Source organism: Spermophilus citellus, assembly GCF_964194105.1.
Source record: "Spermophilus citellus genome assembly, chromosome: 17".
NCBI lineage: Eukaryota > Metazoa > Chordata > Mammalia > Rodentia > Sciuridae > Spermophilus > Spermophilus citellus.
In genome coordinates this window covers 39,015,686-39,036,418 of record NC_138199.1, presented here as the reverse complement: position 1 = coordinate 39,036,418, position 20,733 = coordinate 39,015,686, and the positions used below count along the sequence as shown (strand labels likewise).

The window sequence follows — 20,733 nt, the reverse complement described above, 5'->3', positions numbered from 1 at the left end:
AATTGACATATAGCTGTTTTCCTATATTTTAGCTTATAAACAAAAACCTCCACAGAATTCATATCCCCCTTTAGCTATATCCTCAATATATGGGAAGTCAGATGTTTTTGAAAGTTGTTTGCTAAGTATGGAATCAGTTGAATAGAATTAATTGATCTTAAGCAAAATCTCTCCATTCAGGTAGTTTTTTAGTTATTCTAACATGCTATGTGGATAGCAGGCCATTGAGTGAGTATAGTCTCTTTAGTCAAGTCACCCTCTCTACTTTGGTTGGTCACCATCATTTTATATATTTTCATTGTTATACCTCCCTGATTTTTTTAATGCTTTCTCCAGGGAAAGTATAATATGACTCATTAGGTTTTAGCCTAATAAATGGCAACAATCTATGTCATCTTTTCTGAGAGTGTTCTCATATCCATGCAAGTAACCAGGTTATTGTCTATCTGGGAGTAAGTTTGAGATCTTAAAGAAAGGTTTAGTCCAAAGTTCTTGTATGTCTGTAGCTGAGGATTATCTTAGAGAATGATATGTAAAATCACCTGGAGAAAGAGTAGGTTAAGAGAAAAGAATATCAGGGAATTTGGTTTAATGGTAGAAAAGAAGAAGCTAGTAAAGAAACTAGAGAAAGAGTGGCCAGAGCCAGGTGGGTTGGTACATATCTATGTACATCCTGGCCACTTGGGAGGCACGAGGGGAGACTGAGGCAGGAGGATGTCAAGTTCAAGGCCAGTCTCAGAAATTTAGCAAGGCTCTGTCTCAAAATTAAATAAATTAATTAATTTAAAAGTGAAGGTATTGAGGATGTAACTAAATGGTAGAGCATTCCAAGGTGGTCTGGTCAGCTGTGCTGAAATGATTCATTGAGAGCCCCAAAGTAGACACTGGATTTGAGAACTGATGAGAAGAGCAATGGTTGAGTGAAAGCAGAGTCTATATTGGTGTAGGTGGAAAAGTGAATACACTGTGAGCTTGTGATGGATTAAACTGTGAATGGAAAAGATAAGAATAGAACAAAGTAGAAAGAAGACTACTTTTTCTAAAAGTTTTATTTTATTTATTTATTTTTTTAACAGGGGATTGAATCCAGGGTTGCTTAACCAATAAGCCATATCCTCACCCTTTTTATTTTGAGATAGGGTCTCACTAAGTTGCTTAGGGCCTCACCAACTTGATGAGGCTGGCTTTGAACTCATGATTCTCCTGCCCTTAGTCTTTTGAGTTGCTGGGATTCCTGGCATGTGCCACTATGCCTGGCTTGAAAGTTTGATCTTGAAGAAATGAATTCATAGGACACAATAGAGAGATTATGGCTAATTTCCTGATTTGAGCTGTGGGTCATGAAAACAATTAGAAAAAGAGGAAATATGAGGGCTGTGAGTAGAAGGATTTAACATAGAAAGTAGAGCAGGAGTTGAGGTTTTTGTTGAACCTTGGCCTGAGCCCTTGTGAGGGAGTAGGGAGCTGAATTATTTGTGTGAACTTAGTTGGGCTGGGGGTTGAGAAATACCTATTTAGCTATATAAAGTAGTTTAAGTAAATACATATTCAGAGGTTTTTCTATCATAAGTATCTAGGCAATGAATTTCTAGAGCATTCCAAGGTGGTCTGATCAAATGTGCTGAATGTGCTTCTGATTTAGGCTGGGGGTTGAGAAATAGGACTGTAACAAGTCCTGCAGAAGAGTTGCTAGTTGTTCAAGAAAAATCGACTCTCCTTGAGTGGAATATAAGACGCCCATTTCTCTTGGAATGAACACATGTGACAAAGCAAAGTTCATGACCAAATACTACATTGAATCCAGTGGGGGAGTTTTAAGTCGATTTTAAAATAATTATCATATAGTACTAATTTAGACTATGTAAAGTATTCATCTTAGTATACCATCTTTATTTTAGTAAGTGTAAAGCTTATTTACTATAATAAAATTAATCTATGACTTTCCCTCTAATTGTAAATATGAAAGTAGATACAAGTTTTGTTGCCATGGACTAGCTTTTTTAAAAAAATTCAATCACATTAAGTAGATTAAAACTTATTAGAATTTTCAATTTGTGGAAGGTTGATCCATGTTTATAGGTAAAAATATAATTTTTTCAGCCCTTTCATCTTTAGAACATACCAAATATATTTGCTCATAAAATGCTTAAGTTTATAAACCAATTGCTATCTTGATGACTGTAAATATTGTTGTTAATTTATATTAGGTAAACTATAGTCAAGCTCAAGTTTTTATATAAAGATGTGAGCACATATTTAAATAACATTTTAATATGATTAAGTATGTAATCATTATACAAATTTGTAAATGTACCCTACTAATACTTAAATATATTAATGAGTTCATGCTTTTAAGACTGTAGAAATTATTCCTTCAGATTATCTCAGTGTCACTAAGCTTTGTACTATACTGTACTACAGTGAAGGGAGCAGTAGCAGTGTCAGTTCAGAGAAGTTAAGTACAGATAAGAGAAGTAGTGAAGACCACAGGAAGGACAGCAAGTGTAGGATCATTTTCCATTATGGACCTTTCCAGGGAACAGCCAGGTAAAATCAAGCAATCCTTTATTCTGCCTTTTTTTAACGTTTTACCTTTATGTATTCCTCCTTTTCACTAATATGTTTGTTCTTTCTGCAGAGGTTGTTGGATGGATGTATGGGAACTAATGTCCCAAGAATGCAGGGATGAAGTAGTTTTAATTGACTCTAGTTGTCTTTTAGAAACACTAGAAACATATCTGCGAAAACACAGGTAAGTCTAAAGGTCCTCATGATATAGTGTGGAAGGTGCCTTAGCTGTCAGTCATCAAGAGTGGCCTATCACTGCCCTCCTTTGTATGATAGCACTCCAGCCTTCCCTGGCAGTAGGCGGAGCTTATTGTTAGGGTAGGCAGTTCTTTTATGAGATGACTTTAGAGTTAGCCTTGTTTGACCCAGTGTCTCCTTTTTTATACTTTTTATCTATTTGTTCTGGACCAGCCTTTCAAGAAACACAGATTGACTGAATCAAAGTATACTTAATCACTTGTTTTTATGATAAAATCATTTTATGATGGCATTTTCAAAATTAAAGTAAAGTTAGTACTTTTTACTTTGTAATATTTTGAAGTATTTCTTCTATAATTATTTGCCAAGACCTTTAAGTAGAGTTGGAATTCATGTGCTTCATGTACTATAAAAGTAACTTCAGATTTTTCTTTTTAGAATACTACTTTTACAAAGGAATTTTCTAAGTGTCATTAACATTTGGAAATTCGTAGGGAGGGAGAGTGCAGTAGGAAAGGAAACTGGTAAGGGAGCCATCTAGAGGTGGCATTCTTGGGGGGAGTTCTACTGTTATGAATTTGTCACATGTTGGGTTTGTGGTTATGTGTTCTTTGACTTTGGGACAGATACACACAATTACTTTGGGGCTACTTCTAAAAAACATAGGTAAATGCTTTTTACAACTGGTGTTATCAAGATTGGTGTTTGATATGGCAATGAGCTAATGACTTAACCTACATACTAAAGTTCATTTCTTTTTTCAGTTACAAACTTCCTTGTAAGGAAGTTTGGTTATATTCCAAAGAGTAAAGCATATGTCAATTATTTGGAGCTGGGGGAAACTATATAGAGACATAAAACATACATCCTTCCTCTTTATATATGATTTGGTTTACCCAAAAGATAGCTTTTTGGTGGGTTGTGATAAGTTACTATTCAGAACTAATGTTTTAGAGTTTCCTGTATTTTGGGGCAGTGTTTTATATTCATAAGAAAGTAGAGTCTATTTTATAAATATCTTCAGGGTGGAGATAAAGTATGGTAAGACAGTAAGGGAGATTGATTTGATTCTGAGTTCTATCCATTTTAACTTTCTACAAGTTATTTTTCTTTGCCTGTTTTTTGTCTTCCTTAAGATAAAAATGATGGTATTAATCTTGTAGGATTTATTGTAGGATTAAGTTGAATTTGTCAGCATAGATGATACATAGTAAGGTTTACTTGGAATGATATCTGACAATGTAGGAAGAATTATCAGTGAACGCTTGCATGCTGGATTTGCAGATCTTTATTATTCCTATTTCTAGTTCTTGTTTCAGGTACAGTTTGAGTTTTTGAGGTATAATCAGATATAATCATTACCATCATCATTTAGACATTTCAGAATGTCTAATATACTTTGTTGGCAGTATGTACTTTTTTTTTAGAGCTTTATAATAAAGATTTAACAACACCATTTAGCTAGTTAAGTATTATGATAGTACATCATTAGAAATGAGGTTTTAGGAAACTGAACCCTCTGCTTTAAAAGTTTTAAAATTCATGGGCAATATTTCTTTTGCATATGGGAAAAATCACTTTCATTTCTGCTTCCATAATTTTTTTCTTTCTTTTTTTGGGGTGTGTGTGTGTAAGGGATTAAACCCAGGGCCTCATGCATGCTAAGCACTCACTCTACCACTGAACTATGCCCCAAGTCCCATATAAACCCAGGGCCTTTTGCATGTTGGACAAGCACTTGCTGCATACTTAATTATAGTTGTATAATCAAACATATTAAACTACTCTGAGGATTTAAGGCAATAAGATAGGGGAGAAGTATTTCAAGTTTTATTCTATTTGTTTACTTGACTAAAGTTACCATTTCTAACCTGAAAAATGTAGAAGTATTGTTTTTTCTGTGTTCATTTTTCCTCACCGAAAGGAAAAAATTTCCTTTTTTTCTTTATAAAAGAACAAAAAGCATAAATTTACCCTCCTAACAATTTTTTGTTGTTGTTGTGTTTTGTTGTTGGTACCTGGGATTGAACCCAGGGATGCTTAACCACTGAGCCATATCTCCAGCCCTTTTTTTAAAACTTTGAGATAGGATCTTGCCAAGTTGTTGAGGCTGGTTTTAAACTTGCAGTCCTCCTGCCTCAGTGTCCCATGGCACTGGGTGGGGTTATAGGTATGTACCACCATGCGTGGCTTCTCCTAACAATTTTTAAACATGTTACAACATTGTTAACCATAGTTATATAAAAGATCTTCAGAATTTTTTCATCTTACATAACTAAAATTATACCCATTGAACACACTCCCTGATTCTCCTTCCCCTATCCCTTGGCAACTTCCATTCTACTTTCTGTTTTTGTGATGATCTGAGATAACTTCACAAAAGTGAAATGAGTATTTTGAATTTTTGTGATTGGCCTATTTTTGCTAGACTTAATGCCCTCAAGATTCATACATGTTGTAGCATAGGACAGAATTTCTCTTTTAAAAATTTTTAATTTTATTTTTTGGTACTTAGGGGTGCTTAATCACTGAGTCATTCCTTCAATTCTTTTTATTTTATATTTTGAGACAGGATTTCACAAAGTTGTTTGCTAAATTGTTGGGGCTGACCTCTAGTTTGTGATTCTCTTGCCTCGGCCTCCTGAGTTACTGGGATTACACCCAGTGTGTGCCACCACACCTGGCTTTTCTTTGTTTGTTTGTTTGTTTAAGTAGATGAGAGTTTCGATATAGCTGGTGTCAGACTCTGGGCTTAAGTGATCCTTCTGTCCTAAGTATCTGGGACTACAGACATGAGCCTAACCCTAACCCTAACCCTAATCCTCTTTAAAGCTGGCTAATGTGGGGCTGGGGATGTGGCTCAAGCGGTAGCGTGCTCGCCTGGCATGCGTGCAGCCCGGGTTCAATCCTCAGCACCACATACAAACAAAGATGTTGTGTCTGCCAAAAACTAAGAAAAATAAAATATTAAAATTCTCTCTCTCTCCCTCTTTCTCTCTCTCTCTCTCTCTTTAAAACAAAAAAAGCTGGCTAATGTTCCAATATATTTCTATAACATATTTTCTTTATCCATCCATTGATGGATATTTAGGTGGCTTCCAAATCTCTATTGTGAATACTGCTGCAAATATTTCTTATGCCCAGGAGGGGGATTGCTGGATCATATGGTAGTTTTATTTTTGAGGAACCTCCATAGTGGTTTCCATGGTGCTCTACCATTTTGTATTCCCACCAATATTGTGCAGAGATTCTAATTTCTCAACATCCTTGCCAACACTTGTTATTTTTTGTTTTTTAATAGAACCCATTCTAATAGGTATGAGGTCTTTTCTAATTGTGGTTGACTATTTGTATATCATCTTTGGAGAAATGTCTGTTCAGTTCATTTATCTTTTTTCCCCCCCTCATTGCTGAGGATTAAACCCCCAAACTAGGACTTCTAGTACTATAGGGTTGCTAGAGCAGTGCTCTGCCATTATGATTTATCAGGTTATTTGATTTTTGTTGTTTTTACAGAATTGTGAGAGTTGTATATTAACCCCTTATCCAATATATGGTTTACAGATATTTCTCCCATTCCATGGTTGTCTTTTCACACTGCTGATTGGTCCTTTCTTATACAAAGTCTTTTTTTGTTGTTGATGTGGTTTTGGGGATTGAACCCAGGAATTCCTGCATGTTAGGCAAGTACTCTGCCAATAAGCTATATTCCTAACCTTTATTTATTTAATATTTGTGGCACTGGGGATTGAATCCAGGGCCTTGTGCATGCTGTGCAAAAACACTACCACTGAGCTATATTCCCAGCCCTTTTTATTTTTGAGACAGTTTCTTTAAGTTGCCCAGGCTCACCTGAAACTTGCAATACTCTTTCTTTAGCGTTTAGGAGTAGCTTGGATTACTGACCATTTGCCTGCCACCACTCCCAGCTGTGCAAAAGTTTTAAAGTTTGAGGAAATCCCTATTGTCTTGTATCAGTTACCTCTGCTTTTAGTGTCATACACAAGAAATCATTGCCCTATGTAATATGCTAAGACTGGCCTTGAACTTGCAATCCTCCTGCCTCTATCTCTAAGTCACTGGTATTACAGGTGTGTGCCACTGCACCTATATTCATTTTTAAAGTGTTAGGTAAATAAAATGATTTAATGTTGCTTGTCAGCATTATTGCCTCTGTTTATCCAGGGGGGCCTCTAATTTAACCTTTATACATTTAAAGAAGCACAGTTATCCACTATCAGGTCAGAAAGACATATGCACCAAAGTAATGTGTGGCAATTATAAGAATAAATACTGTAGTAAGAAGCATGAATCAGAAATAATAGCAGACTGGCAAGGTAGTGTGTACCTGTACTCTTAGCTATTCCTCGCTACTCAGGAGGCTGAGACAGAAGGATCACTTTGAGTTCAGGTGTTTGGGGACAGCCTGGGCAATGTAACAAAACCCTGTTTCCTTCTTTAAAAAAACCTGGGCAGGTGGCACATGCCTCTAATCCCATCAATTCAGTAGGGTGAGGCAAGAGGATCACAAGTTCCCAGCCTCAGCAACTTAGTAAAGACCCTGTCTCAAAATAAAAAGTGAAAAGGACTGGGGATATAGCTCAGTGGTAAATACCTCTGGGTTCAACCCCCATTACCTACACCCTCCCTCCAAAAGAAAAGAACAAAACAGAAATAATAGGAATTCAGAGCATTATTTTCAAACGGAGAAACAATACTTTAATAAACAACAAAATAATATTTATAAATATTATTTTGGTGTGAGAAATGCATTAGCACCAGCAAGAGTGGAATTAAGGAAGCCAGTTAAGCTTTTTATTTTTATTTTATTGCTTTCTTCTTGTTCAACTTTTAAAACCAGGGCTGAGGGAATCGAAAAGAAGGGACTTACAAGAGATGTAGAAAAGACAGAATGAATGTTAATTGACTCCACCCTTAATTGGCGGACTTGGGGGAGAATTTAGAATTAACTGAGGTTTTTCTAGACTGGTTGACTTTTAAGAGGGATCAAGAGAGAACACAGAACAGTATTTCCTATCTCTGCTGTCTCACTATTTTCAATATGGGTTTGGCCTTCAGGCAAGAACAGAGACTTGAACACAGCTATAGTGTCATGAGTCATTATAGACATGTTGGCTAAAGTCATGGGAGTTGTTGGGTTCGCTTGGAAGATGAATTTAAGTCAGAGATCAAAATTTCCTAGTTCTATCACAGCTGTTCTTAGAGAGCCAGTTAGTAAAATTGTGAGCCTGATTTCTTTCTTTTTTTTTTTTTTTTATTAAGCCAAGTTCTTACTTGTTTCAGGAATTCAAAGATGAAGAAACCAGGCTCTATTGTTTTATTTCTGATTGATAAATGTGAAAACATTCTTTCTCCTCTAAATTGACATAATTCTTCTGTACTTTTGACACATTATATACACTTCAGTTTGAACACGTTTCTGTGTATATGTTCTCTATATTATGTCTGTGTATGGAGATATATACATTTTTGGAAGAAATAATTTGACATTTTGGAAATTATAAGTAAAATTTGAAATGCCTGTAACACTTTGTCATTCTTCTCTCCATCCCTAGCCTCACCTCCAAATGCTTAACTAGTAATGTGCTAAAATGTTGTAATAAAAATTTATATCAAAGTTTATTGGCAGAAGATAACTAATTATTTTAAGAGATGGGAAGAAGAGAGAACTTGGCTAAGAGTCATTGGTTTGTTGCCTCTGTTGTTTTATTTCTGATCTGTACAAATAGCCCTTGAAAGAGAGATATGCTAGCCCTTGGTAACTAATACATTTTGGGCATGTATTTTATGAAATAATAAGTAAATATCTGCCTCATTCTTTTAGGCGATGTGCTTCTCTACTTTTAAAAAAATCACTTCCAAATGACAATCTAGCTATATTCATGTAATCCCAAATTTGTGTTTATCTTACATGTATATGTTTTTGTTTTGTTTTGTTTGTTTGGTTTTTGGGATGGGATCTTGCTGTGTTGCCCAGGCTGGCCTAGAATTCCTGGACTCAAACCATCTTCCTGCTTAGCCTCCTGAGTAGTTGGGACTACAGGCATGTGCCAGTGTGCTCAGCCGTGTGTATGTTTTTAATGTGTGTATGGAGGCTTTTTTTAAAAAATGCTCTATCTGGGAGGGGAGTGTATAGTATACTGTTATATGCTGCATGAAATAATTACATAGCCACTTCTTAATTTCGAGGTTTTAATTTTCAACAGGTTTTGCACTGATTGCAAAAATAAAGTCCTTCGAGCATACAATATCCTTATTGGTGAGCTTGATTGCAGCAAAGAAAAGGGCTACTGTGCTGCACTTTATGAAGGCTTGCGGTGCTGTCCACATGAGCGACACATACATGTTTGCTGTGAAACAGACTTCATTGCTCATCTTTTGGGTCGTGCCGAGCCAGAGTTCGCAGGAGGGTATGAGTATGTAGTTTGCTAGAATGGGCTATCTAGCGCTTTGCTTCATTTTATTACTAAGTTTATTTCCCTCATCTTCTGCCTCAGTACATATATGTATGAAGTATGCCTATATTGATTGAGTGAAAATATGGAAAAACTGTGGTGTGTGGTTTAGTCCTCTGCTCCTTGCTTGAAGGGAAGGGAGGCAGCCCCCCCCCCCCTGCTTCTTTTGGCTATCATTATTATAAATTATCATTTTCACTTGAAAATGATTAGAAGGATTTTTTTCTTCATGCATTATCATGTTTAGATTTTATTCACAGTGGTGGTGTTTGCATAGAAGTAAGATCTTTTTAGCAGGGGGTTAAGAAATGCTTTATTGAATGTAATTCATGAACTGTGTACTTTATATTATTGTTAAATTATATAAGGTTCTTATATGTTAGGTTCTAACATGTCATATCTGACTTTGTTGTGAAAATAAAATCAGAAGAACTTGTTCATAGCATAAATCAAATCCTTTGTGTGGTTTATATCTGTGGTCTAGGAAACCTCATTTGAGTGCCTACTTTCAACCAGGCATTTTAGAATTCAGAGACCTCTTTTATCATTGTAGTACTATGAACACTCTATTGAGACTAGCCTAGAGGGGTTTTTTTTTTTTTTTTTTTGCCCTTGATTAAATCACCCTGGCATTGCCTTTCTCTATTCTCCTTCAAAACCAACCAACCAACTAACCAACCAACCAAACAACAAATAGGCATTTTTGCTACAATTGGAACATGAAAGGAACTGTCATGTCTACTGTGAAGTAGACACTTACATGACTTCTCTGTGCCCTAAAACTCATCTCTTTAGAGCCAGTTCCTGAATTACTATTTTTAGCAATATTAGGATTATGTTCTACTTGTATATATAATTTCTTGTTGGTTACATACTTGTGTGCTTGTGTATTTATGTTTATATTGAATTTAAACATGTAACTGTCTTGTTATTTGGTAGATTTTGTTTAAATCTAAACTTGAAGATGTGTTATTCATCTCTTATTATTTTAGTTAAGAGTGTTAGGAATTAATGTGTGATTTATTCTCCTTTATAGGCGAAGAGAAAGGCATGCTAAGACAATAGATATAGCTCAAGAAGAAGTTCTAACTTGCTTGGGAATTCATCTTTATGAAAGATTGCATCGAATCTGGCAAAAATTACGGGCAGAAGAACAGACATGGCAGATGCTTTTCTATCTTGGTGTTGATGCTTTACGAAAAAGCTTTGAGGTAAGAACAGTAGACTGCCAGGTGTGCCTTCCTATAATCCCAGCAACTCATGAGGCTGAGACAGGAAAACTGCAAGTTTAAAATCAGCCTCAGGGGCTGAGGTTGTGGCTCAGCGGTAGAGTGCTCACCTCGCATGTGGGAGGCCCTGGGTTCGATCCTCAGTACCACATAAAAATAAATAAGTATATTGTGTCCAACTACAACTAAAAAATAAATATTAAAAAAAAACAAAAAACAAAAAAGCCCAGCCTCAGCAATTTAATGCAGCCCTAAGCAACTTAGTGAGATCCTGTTGCTAAATAAAATATTAAAAAGGCCTGGGATGTGGCTCCAGTGGTTAAGAGCTCCTGGGTTCAATCCCTTGTACCAAAAAATAAAATAAAGGAATAGTAGGCTGCTTCCATGTCCAAGAGTGCTCAGTCAAGTTACTGGATTGAATCTTAATTAATTAATTGAATCTTAATTAATCTTAATCTTAAACCACTTGTGCCTCAGAGCTTTGATTCACTTCTGAAGTTTCTTGGCTTTGAATAGAGAGGGGCCCTAGGGAACTGCAATTTAGAAGTTTGTAGATTTTTCTTTATTTTTTTAATCCAGTTATATCACCAGCCTTAGTTTTTGGACTTTCTTAGAGTTAGAAACTAAAGTGGCTGATTAAAAAGATGCTACTATGAAAAATAACTAATGAAAAGTTAAGAACAACAAATAGTAAGCAACAAAATTAGAAATCTTTAATGAGTTCCAGTTTGTCTGATGTCCAGTTGTTTAAAATAAATGGGATATGCATGCCATGATGCAACTTTTAGGGACTGAAGGTGTAGTTCATATAGTTCACTGGTGGACTGTTTGCCTGGCATGCACAAGGCCCTGGGTTTGATCTCCAGTACCACACACAAAATAAATATTTTTGGAAGCATACTGAAGGCTTTTTATAATGCTACTCTTGAATTTAGTACTTGTGTTTGGTAATGTTTTTTTCATACAACATACGTATTTGGCTAGCAAATATTTTGTATATGCCAAAGCATAGTTGTAGCGTTTTAACTGGCTCACTAGTTCCTTTTGGGAATGGATGGAAACATTTCCACAAGCCCATGAACTTTGAAGCACCCTGTTCTGGAGAGTTTGAGATTCATACTAATTTTCGTTGAACAGATTTTTAGTTCTTTTTCTCTCTGTATGTTTTGTGTCTTAAGAGATTAGATCATCTAATTAGGTTAAATACTCTTTTCTTTGTGTAAAGAAATGAACTATTATTCATTCTACATCATTGAAATTCTGAAATTTAAAAGAAAGAGATTGCTGGTTTGGAATAGGAGTTTATGTTAAGTATAACTTCCCAAGAGGGATTAGTCGTACGTTGACTTTCTGAATGGTTTTTTAAAATATTAAAACAAGGCCAAGGCCCTGGGTTTGATCCCTACCACTGCAAAAGGGAAAAACAGTGGTACTAAAGTTTAAAATTCTTTATGCAAACTGGTAAAATTGCAGCATGAAATAATATTTGTATGTGTGTGATATTGAAATTTAACAAATGGGAATTCCCATGGAAAAATGAAGTTATGATCAATGTTTACTCTCGAATTATTTTTATAATAGATGACTGTGGAAAAAGTACAGGGTATTAGCCGCTTGGAACAACTCTGTGAGGAATTTTCAGAAGAGGAACGAGTAAGAGAACTCAAGCAAGAAAAGAAACGCCAAAAACGGAAGAATAGACGAAAAAATAAGTGTGTATGTGATATTCCTACTCCTTTACAAACAGCAGATGAAAAGGAAGTAAGCCCAGAGAAGGTAGTATTCTTTAGTACCAACTCATATGTGTATAGATATTGCTTTGGATAGAAGTATTGTTTTTTGCTAGATTTGGGCATTTTTAAATTTTTTAATACTGGGCATTGAATCCAGGAGCACTTTACCACTGACTATGTCCCCAGTCCTTTGTATTTTTTATTTTGAGACAGGGTGTTGATAAATTGCTGAGGCTGGCTTCGAACTTGTGATCCTCCTGTCTCAGCCTCCCAACTCACAGGGATTACAGATATACGCCACCACCCTGGCTAGATTTGGACATTTTTTACTGTGCTTTTCCAGATGTGAGCTCCTGCAGATGGTGTGTTGGCTTTTTCTGTGTAAGCCAAATTTTTAATGTGTTGCGTTTGTTTTATACAATGTTGAATAGTTATCTCTTTACCTGACTTTACTGTGCTGTTAGATCAAAGTCAAAATGTGGAATGTTAGCTCTGTGTATGATCTAGAGCAGTTCTCAATTTTTTGGTGACAGGATCCTTTTATAGTCTTAAAAATTAAGGTACTCAAAGAGCTTTTTAAAAAATACTTAATAATACTTTTAATTTATTTATTAATTTAAAAATCATAATCCTTGCTAGGGTAGTAGCACTTGCCTCTAATCCCAGTGACTAGGGAGACTGAGGCAGGAGGGCCACAAGTTTGAGGCCAGCCTGGGCAACTTATTAAGTTATTGTCTATAATTAAATTAAAATTTTGAAAAAGGTGCTGGGAATGTAGCCCGGTGGTAGAGTGCCCCTGGGTTCAATCCCTAGTACAACAAAAAACCATAAGCCCATTATATGTTAATCAATTGACTTTTTTTTAATAGCTATTTGGGGGAAAAAAGAATATTCTTATATTTTTGCAAATATCTTTAATGCAAATATCTTTAAAAGGATCACTTAAGTTGTTTTATCTGCCTCTGCATTTACTTGGGTTGTGTTGTTAGCCTGGTTGGAAGCATGTGAATCAAGTCTGGTCTCACACAGACATATGTATATGATAGGAAATAGGGGGATTATTTTACTATAGCTTTTTCATATAGTTGAATATATTCTTTGATACTTCAACTCAAGAAGTATTCGTTTCTGAAAGATTAGTTGTAATGTGGATTGGACATTTTATAAATGCCCTTTAAAACATATTCTTTTATTTTTTTGTGTGGTTCTAGGAATTAAAACTTGTGCATGCTCAGCAAGTCCTTTACTACTGAGTTACATCCCCAGCCTTCATAATCTGTTAAATTAAAATCTTTTGGACTGTGTTACACTTTGTTTTTTTGTTGTTGTTGTTTGTTTGTTTGTTTGTTTTAGAGAGAGAGAGAGAGAGTTTTAATATTTATTTTTTAGTTTTCAGCCGACACAACATCTTTGTTTGTATGTGGTTCTGAGGATCAAACCTAGGCCGCACGCATGCCAAGCGAGCATGCTACCGCTTGAGCCACATCCCCAGCCCTATGTTACACTTTGAATAGGTCTTTTACTCATGCATGTAATGTGCATTGGAATTCATTTGAAAGATACTGGTTCACTGAGTTATACAGATCATCCAGATACTGACATTTCATTACATAATGTTGGATAATCACATATATTAAAAAATCACTACTTACCTCATTAGATAAGTGTTTAAGTAGTAGAGCTGTGTGGGGTACACATCTGTAGCCTTAGCTGCTTGGAGGCTGAATTGAGATCATGGGAGCCCACAAATTTGAGACCATCCTAGGAAACATGCTAAGACCCCATCTCAAAAGAGAAAAATAGACCTGTAATCCCAGTGGCTCAGGAGGCTGAGACAGGAGGATTTCGAGTTCAAAGCCAGCCTTGGCGAAAGCAAGACGCTAAGCAACTCAGATTCTAAATAAAATACAAAGTAGGGCTGAGTCTCAGTGGTCGAGTGCTCCTGAGTTCAATCCCCAGTACTCCTCCCCACACCCCGCCCCACACACACACACACACAGAGAAATCTTTGTATTAGGAAGCTTCAAGTTTACAACACTATATGCAGATTTTTAAATTTCTGACAATTATTTCAAAGGCTAAAATTTATCATTGACAATAATAGACCCCCTATTGTTTTCCTTGAAGTAACAGACTTCATTCATTTTAAAGGAAATACCTGCTAAATATCCAAGTCTGAATAACCATAGTTCTCTCAGTCATTCTTTCAAGTGAAACTGAGGTTCCAGGAAAGAAGCAACTAATTTAGCTTGCAGCTCGGTTGCACAAATATCTTTCCTTGAGATAGCCATTGTACTTTGGTATGCAACATAAGTGCTTTAAGCATACTTTCCATCTGTCATGTAGAGTGTATAAAAGACCTCTTGTTCATAGTTGATATCTAATAAAATGAATATTTTTACTGCTTCATCAAAGACATTCATAAGGTGGTATAGTGGCACATGCCTGTAACCCCAGCTACTCAGAAGGTTGATGCATGAGGATTAAAAATTCAAGGCCTGTCTTAGCAACTTAGTGAGATCCTGTCTCAGAATTTAAAAAATGACTTTGGGATTTAGCTTAGTGGTTGGGTCCTTGCCTAGCATGTGGTAGGTCCTGGGCTCAATCCCCAGTGATTGGGGGGGGGGGGGATATCTTTTATTTATTTTTGCTGCAAGTGCATGACAAGTGAAGAATATGATGACTTTTAGTGTACTTTTTAGTACACCATTGCTTTGGTGTACTGACACCAAAAGTATAAGTGTTAATATGTCATTATAAGTGTTAATACAGTGAAAATGCAAATAGTATCTAAGTATTAATAATAAAAATAGTTTTGACCTAGGGAACCGCCCTCAGGTCAGTAGACCACATTTTGAGATAGCTGCTATCCTAAATTTGCTTGGTACTATTAACTCTTAACTTATTCTCTGATAGTTTACTGTCTTGAAGTGGCTTGATTATTTTTCATGAGAAGAATATTTTCAATTGGTAACTTTGTAACTCCTAATTAGTAAAAGAAATTGAAATGTAGCCATTATGGAGATTAATCTTTTTACCATCTCTTAATGTTCATACTTAAAGGAAGCAGACTTCATAGAAAATAGCTGCAAAGCCTGTGGCAGCACTGAAGATGGTAATAGTTGTGTAGAAGTAATTGTTACCAACGAAAATACATCATGTACCTGTCCTAGCAGTGGCAATCTTTTGGGGTCCCCTAAAATAAAAAAAGGTAAGTAAATAATTTATTTTCAAAATTTAACTCTTGCTGGGCACAGTGGCACACGTCTATAATCCTGGTGACTCACGAGGCTGAAGCAGGAGGATCGAAAATTCAAGGCCAGCCTAGGCAATTTACTGAGGCCCTAAACAACTGAGTGAGATCCTGTCTCAAAATAAAATACAGAAAAAAAAAGGGGGCTAGGGGTGTGGCTCAATGGCTGAGTGCCCCTTGATTCAATCCTGGTAGTGCCCCCTTCTCCCCCCTCAGCCCCCCCCCCCCATGAAAAAAATCTACTGAGTTTGTTCTTTCTTTTAAATATAAGAGTTTGCTGGATGTGGTGGTGCACATGCTTGTACTCCTAGCTACTTGGGAGGCTGAGGCAGGAGGATCACAAGTTCAAGAACAGCCTGGGCAACTTAGCAAGACCTATTTCAAAATAAAAATAAAAAGGACTAGGGATGTAGCTCAGTGTAGAGCACTCCTGGGTTCAACCCCTAATACCACCAAAAAATATTTTTAAATGTAAGAATTTTTTTAAAGAAATCTTTTTAAATTATAGATGGACACAGTACCTTTATTTATTTTTGTGTGGTGCTGAGGATGGAACCCAGTGCCTTACATGTGCTAGGCTAGCTTCCTACCACTGAGCTACAACCCCGACCCTAAATATAAGAACTTTTTAGAGATTTTGGAATCCAGAATTTAAAAATTGCTTTATAGCCATGTATAGCGGTACATGCCTATAATCCCAGGTGCTCAGGAGGCTGAGGTAGGAGGATTGCAAGTTCAAGGCTAGCCTCAGCAGCTTAGAGAGGCCCTAAGCAACTTAATAAGACCTGTCTCAAAATTTAAAACAACAAGAAAAAAATTGCTTTATATTCTTGCTGAAAGCATATACTTTAGTCAGATGCTTAATATTTCTTTTCTCTTTGTTCTTTAATTTGTTATTGTTTGACAAAAGCACAAAGCTGTAAATCCCTCATCACATTTTCATTTATTCACTCATTTTCAATAAACCACCAATTTTGAAGATCTTCTGTGTCTCCCAGTTGGTTCTTTCCTTGTCCTAATATAAATCCTGGTATATTAATTTTAACTCTCATTTTTTTTCTCAGGCATATCTCCACACTGTAATGGTAGTGATTGTGGATATTCATCTAGCATGGAGGGGAGTGAAACAGGTTCCCGGGAGGGTTCAGATGTTGCCTGCACTGAAGGCATTTGTAATCATGATGAACACGGTAGGTTCAGATTAATCTTCCCAATTATTTCTACATGGCTGACTTAAGAACATAAATAAGAATGATTATTGATTTTTGCAGGTGATGACTCCTGTGTTCATCACTGTGAAGACAAAGAAGATGATGGTGATAGTTGCGTTGAATGTTGGGCAAATTCCGAAGAGAACAACACAAAAGGAAAAAATAAAAAGAAGAAAAAGAAAAGCAAGTTGTTGAAATGTGATGAACATGTAAGTGTCATAAATTGCAATTTAAACCTTTGCTGTTGAACGATCTATTTTCCTTGAAGTGAATGTACACCTTAGCTGCTAGGATTTGTTTTGTTTTTGTTGCTTTTAAAAATTTTTTAATTTTTTTTTTTTTTTAGTTATATATGACAGTAGAATGTATTTTGACATGTTATACATATATGGAGTATAACTTCCCATTCTTGTGGTTGTATATGATATGGAGTTTCACTGGTGGTGTTTTCATATATGTCTGATTCATTTTGCTTTTTCCTATTCCCCTTCCCTTTATTCCTTTTGGTCTAATCCAAAGAACTTCTGTTCTTCTCTACTTCCCTCCTTATTGTGTGTTAGCATCCATATTATCAGAGAGAACATTCAGCCTTTGGTTTTTGGGATTGGCTTATTTCACTTAGCATGATAATCTTCAATTCCTTCCATTTACTGGCAAATGCCATAATTTCATTTTTCTTTATGGCTGAGTATAGAGTTGTTTTTTTTTTTTTTAAGAATGAGTATTTCATGCACTTCCATTGGTTGCTCATCTTGTGGTTGTGTGTGTATGAAAGGGTATGGGCCAAGCGGGGGATGAGGGTATTTGTCCACAAGTCTACAAATTATAAATCTAGTTCATTCTCTTCATAATACTTTTTCACTTATTAGCTATGTAGTCTTGAGAAATTTGTTTAGTTTTTTCCAATTTGTAAAATTGGGTAATATTTCTATCTATTTTCTATCATTCTAGGGTCTATGAAGAGGAAATGAGATTATATGGCAGATTAGCATAGCATCTAAGATATGTTGTATTTAGTAATTGGCAGCTGTTGCTGTTACTGAGTTTTCCTTCTAAAGATTTAACACCGGGGCTGGGGTTGTAGCTCAGCAGTAGAGTGCTTGTCTAGCACATGTGAGGCCCTGGGTTCGATTTTTTGAGTTGTAGATGGACATAATATCTTTATTTCATTTTTTTTTTTTTAATGTGGTTCTGAGGATCGAACCCAAGTACTCTACCACTGAGCCACAACCCTAGTCTCTATTCTCTGCCTTTTACTTGGGAAATCTTTTGTTGTGGTTTTAGATCCAAAAGCTTGGAAGCTGTATTACAGATCCAGGTAATCGAGAGACCTCAGGAAATACCGTGCACACAGTGTTTCACCGCGACAAGACCAAAGATGCACATCCTGAAAGCTGTTGCAGTGCTGAAAAGGGTGGGCAGCCACTGCCTTGGTTTGAGCATAGGAAAAATGTACCACAGTTTGCAGAACCCACAGAAATGTTGTTTGGTCCTGATTCCGGAAAAGGTGCCAAGAGCTTAGTTGAACTCCTTGTAAGTAGTACATTATGCCTTATTGTGGATAAGGGGATAGTATTTCAGGGTTTCAGGTGGGGCATAGAGAGACACTTTTTAAAAAACATAGGGTAATATTCCATTATTTTGTGACTATTTCTCCCATTGGTGTTTTACATAACTGCTGTAGAGCACACTTTCTTCTTCATCTCAAAGTTAGAAGCGACTACTTGGGAGAATGGGATAGAGGTAGCATTTAATCTAGGAACTGCCTCAGTAAAGAGTTCTATAAGCAAATTCCACCTGAGTGGTAAGTTTTAGTAGCTACCCTTCTAGATCAGAAAAGAAAATATAGAATCTGAACTAGAGCTTGCATTCTAGTTTACTTCCTTTAGGTGTCATGTGATATAAAAGCAGAACTGAGCTTGGAAAACTCTTTATAATTGACATCAACTCCTGAGACTTTAATTATACCAGATCCATAAGTGATGGGGGTGGAGGCGGTAAGAGGGTCCCACATGCATGGCAATTTTGGTTCAGATTTGCTTAACTAGTTGTTGCAACCATCTCTAATTAATCATTTTTTTCAAAGGTAGACACCTATGGTGATACTCTGATGGACTCAGAGGCATCTAGGATAAATTGTAGATTCGGGGTTTCAAACCAAATAGAATTTAGATTTTATTCTAAATAGATAGATTTTATTCTCACTTATTACTTTCTAAGACAGAAGGATATGATGCTTATTCCGTAAATACTCCAACTAAAGACTTAGTGTGACTGAACTGAAACTAAAAAGCTTTAATTTTTAGCTGTCCTTCTAGTCTGTCAGCATAGCATTTTGCATTCTCAAAGTCATGATCTTAACTACTGCTTTAATTTGCAGGATGAGTCTGAATGTACTTCAGATGAGGAAATCTTTATCTCACAAGACGAAATACAGTCATTTATGGCTAATAATCAGTCTTTCTACAGCAATAGAGAACAATACCGGCAGCATCTGAAGGAGAAATTTAACAAATACTGCCGCTTAAATGACCACAAGAGGCCCATTTGTAGTGGCTGGTTGACAACGGCTGGAGCAAATTAAATAAATAAAATAGCTCTGTCTTTCAATGAAACACTCAAGATGACTACTGCGCCTTCTCTTTCAAAAAAACTTAATTTAGTGACTTATGGCAAAATTTTATCTTAAATCAATGTGATTCTTTCTTGTTTTGGGAGACGGTGGAGGTAACTTCATTAGTTTGTTCTTTCTTCAGGCTTGTGTCCTTAGTTTTGTGGCTGCGCAGGCCTGCCATATGATTTAAGCCATCTCTTTTCATTAAATGTTTCTCTTCCTGTGAGACTTACTAAAGCAACTTAGTGGCAAAAAGTAATGTTGTACTTATACTTCTGTACAGAAATGACAATGAGCTGAATATATGGTTTTACAAAGTAGACATCCACTTGCGAAATGTTTGGATGTAATGTTAAAGCGCGATGTGCAAAATTTAAAATAAAGAATATTTATTAATACGCATAGTAGAATTTGGTGTACGTTTCTACTTAATGTGTGGCAGTACTTTAGTATTTGCTGCCTGTACTTGGTACTTGGCCAGTGTTTATGTAAGGATGAAATGCATATGAGGATAGAGATATATGGATTGTTGAAGACAAAATTTTCCCTTGATCAGAGTTGGCAATTGAGAAAAGCAGTTTCTAGTCTTTTTCTCTGAAAGAATAAATTTGCTGCAATACCTTTAAATACTGGCTAGCATCTTACTTTTTCATAAAACTTTGTTATTATTTAAAATCCCCTAAGTGGTAACAGAAAACACCTCTTAGATTCAGAGGTTCCTACTGACCCAAAAGTAAGAGAACAACACTTGACAGAATTTCAGTTAAGGCTTATATAATAATTACTCAACATGTGTGACTGGGATCAGAAGGCTGCACTTGGCTCTGAGGCCTATCCCCTCTCCACCACCATTATAATCAGGTGTCCTTTTGAGATCTCTAAAAGCAATGGCTGGTTTTGCTTTGATATTTGTCCTTGGAGCAAAACACAGGATAGGCAAATGAATGTTCCTTGAATTAATATTCAAAGATCTTTTTTCTTTATCTCTCTCTGTTGCAGTGCTGGGGATCATCTTGGGGCCTTGTGCATGCTTGGCAATCCACTGAGCAACATCCTGGGCCCCAGAGACCCTTTTTCTTTGGAAGGATATAAAGAATGCAGAAATGAGGCAGTTTTCAGAACTTTGGTGGAATACCCTGAGTGAGCAGATAGCAAAGTGAGCTCTACTCTGAATAAAACCAACAACTCGAGAAGGTTTAGGAGCACATTGGCCTGAGATTACAGTGCTGTGGTCTATATCATGCTTTACCCCTTTTTCTATCCATATACTTATCTTTAAAATAATGGATAATGCATGGGCACAGTGGTGCATGCCTGTAATCCCAGTGACTCAGGAGGCTGAGGCAGGGGTATCCAGGTTTGAGGCCACCCTCAGCAAATTAGTGAGACCTTCTCTGAAAAAAAAGGAAAAAAAAAAAAAAAGGACTGGGGATGTGGCTCAGCAATAATGC

General features: G+C 36.3%; 1 protein-coding gene across 5 annotated transcripts in view; it reads left to right on the top strand.

Moving 5' to 3' along the window:
* Positions 1-19,680, top strand: part of GGNBP2 (gametogenetin binding protein 2) — a 35,606-nt gene extending 15,926 nt beyond the window's left edge. For 2 of the 5 annotated variants that reach the window (XM_081270013.1, XM_081270014.1), the window contains exons 6-15: positions 2,422-2,547; positions 2,639-2,752; positions 8,994-9,203; positions 10,279-10,453; positions 12,053-12,247; positions 15,268-15,415; positions 16,522-16,647; positions 16,729-16,877; positions 17,953-18,201; positions 19,049-19,680. In XM_081270013.1, coding sequence (XP_081126139.1) covers positions 2,422-2,547; positions 2,639-2,752; positions 8,994-9,203; positions 10,279-10,453; positions 12,053-12,247; positions 15,268-15,415; positions 16,522-16,647; positions 16,729-16,877; positions 17,953-18,201; positions 19,049-19,252 — 1,696 coding nt within the window. In that variant the 3' untranslated portion in view covers positions 19,253-19,680. The remainder of the gene's footprint in view (positions 1-2,421; positions 2,548-2,638; positions 2,753-8,993; positions 9,204-10,278; positions 10,454-12,052; positions 12,248-15,267; positions 15,416-16,521; positions 16,648-16,728; positions 16,878-17,952; positions 18,202-19,048) is intronic. The other 3 variants (XM_081270015.1, XM_081270017.1, XM_081270016.1) reach the window with 3 other exon arrangements.
* Positions 19,681-20,733: the final 1,053 nt, after the last annotated feature.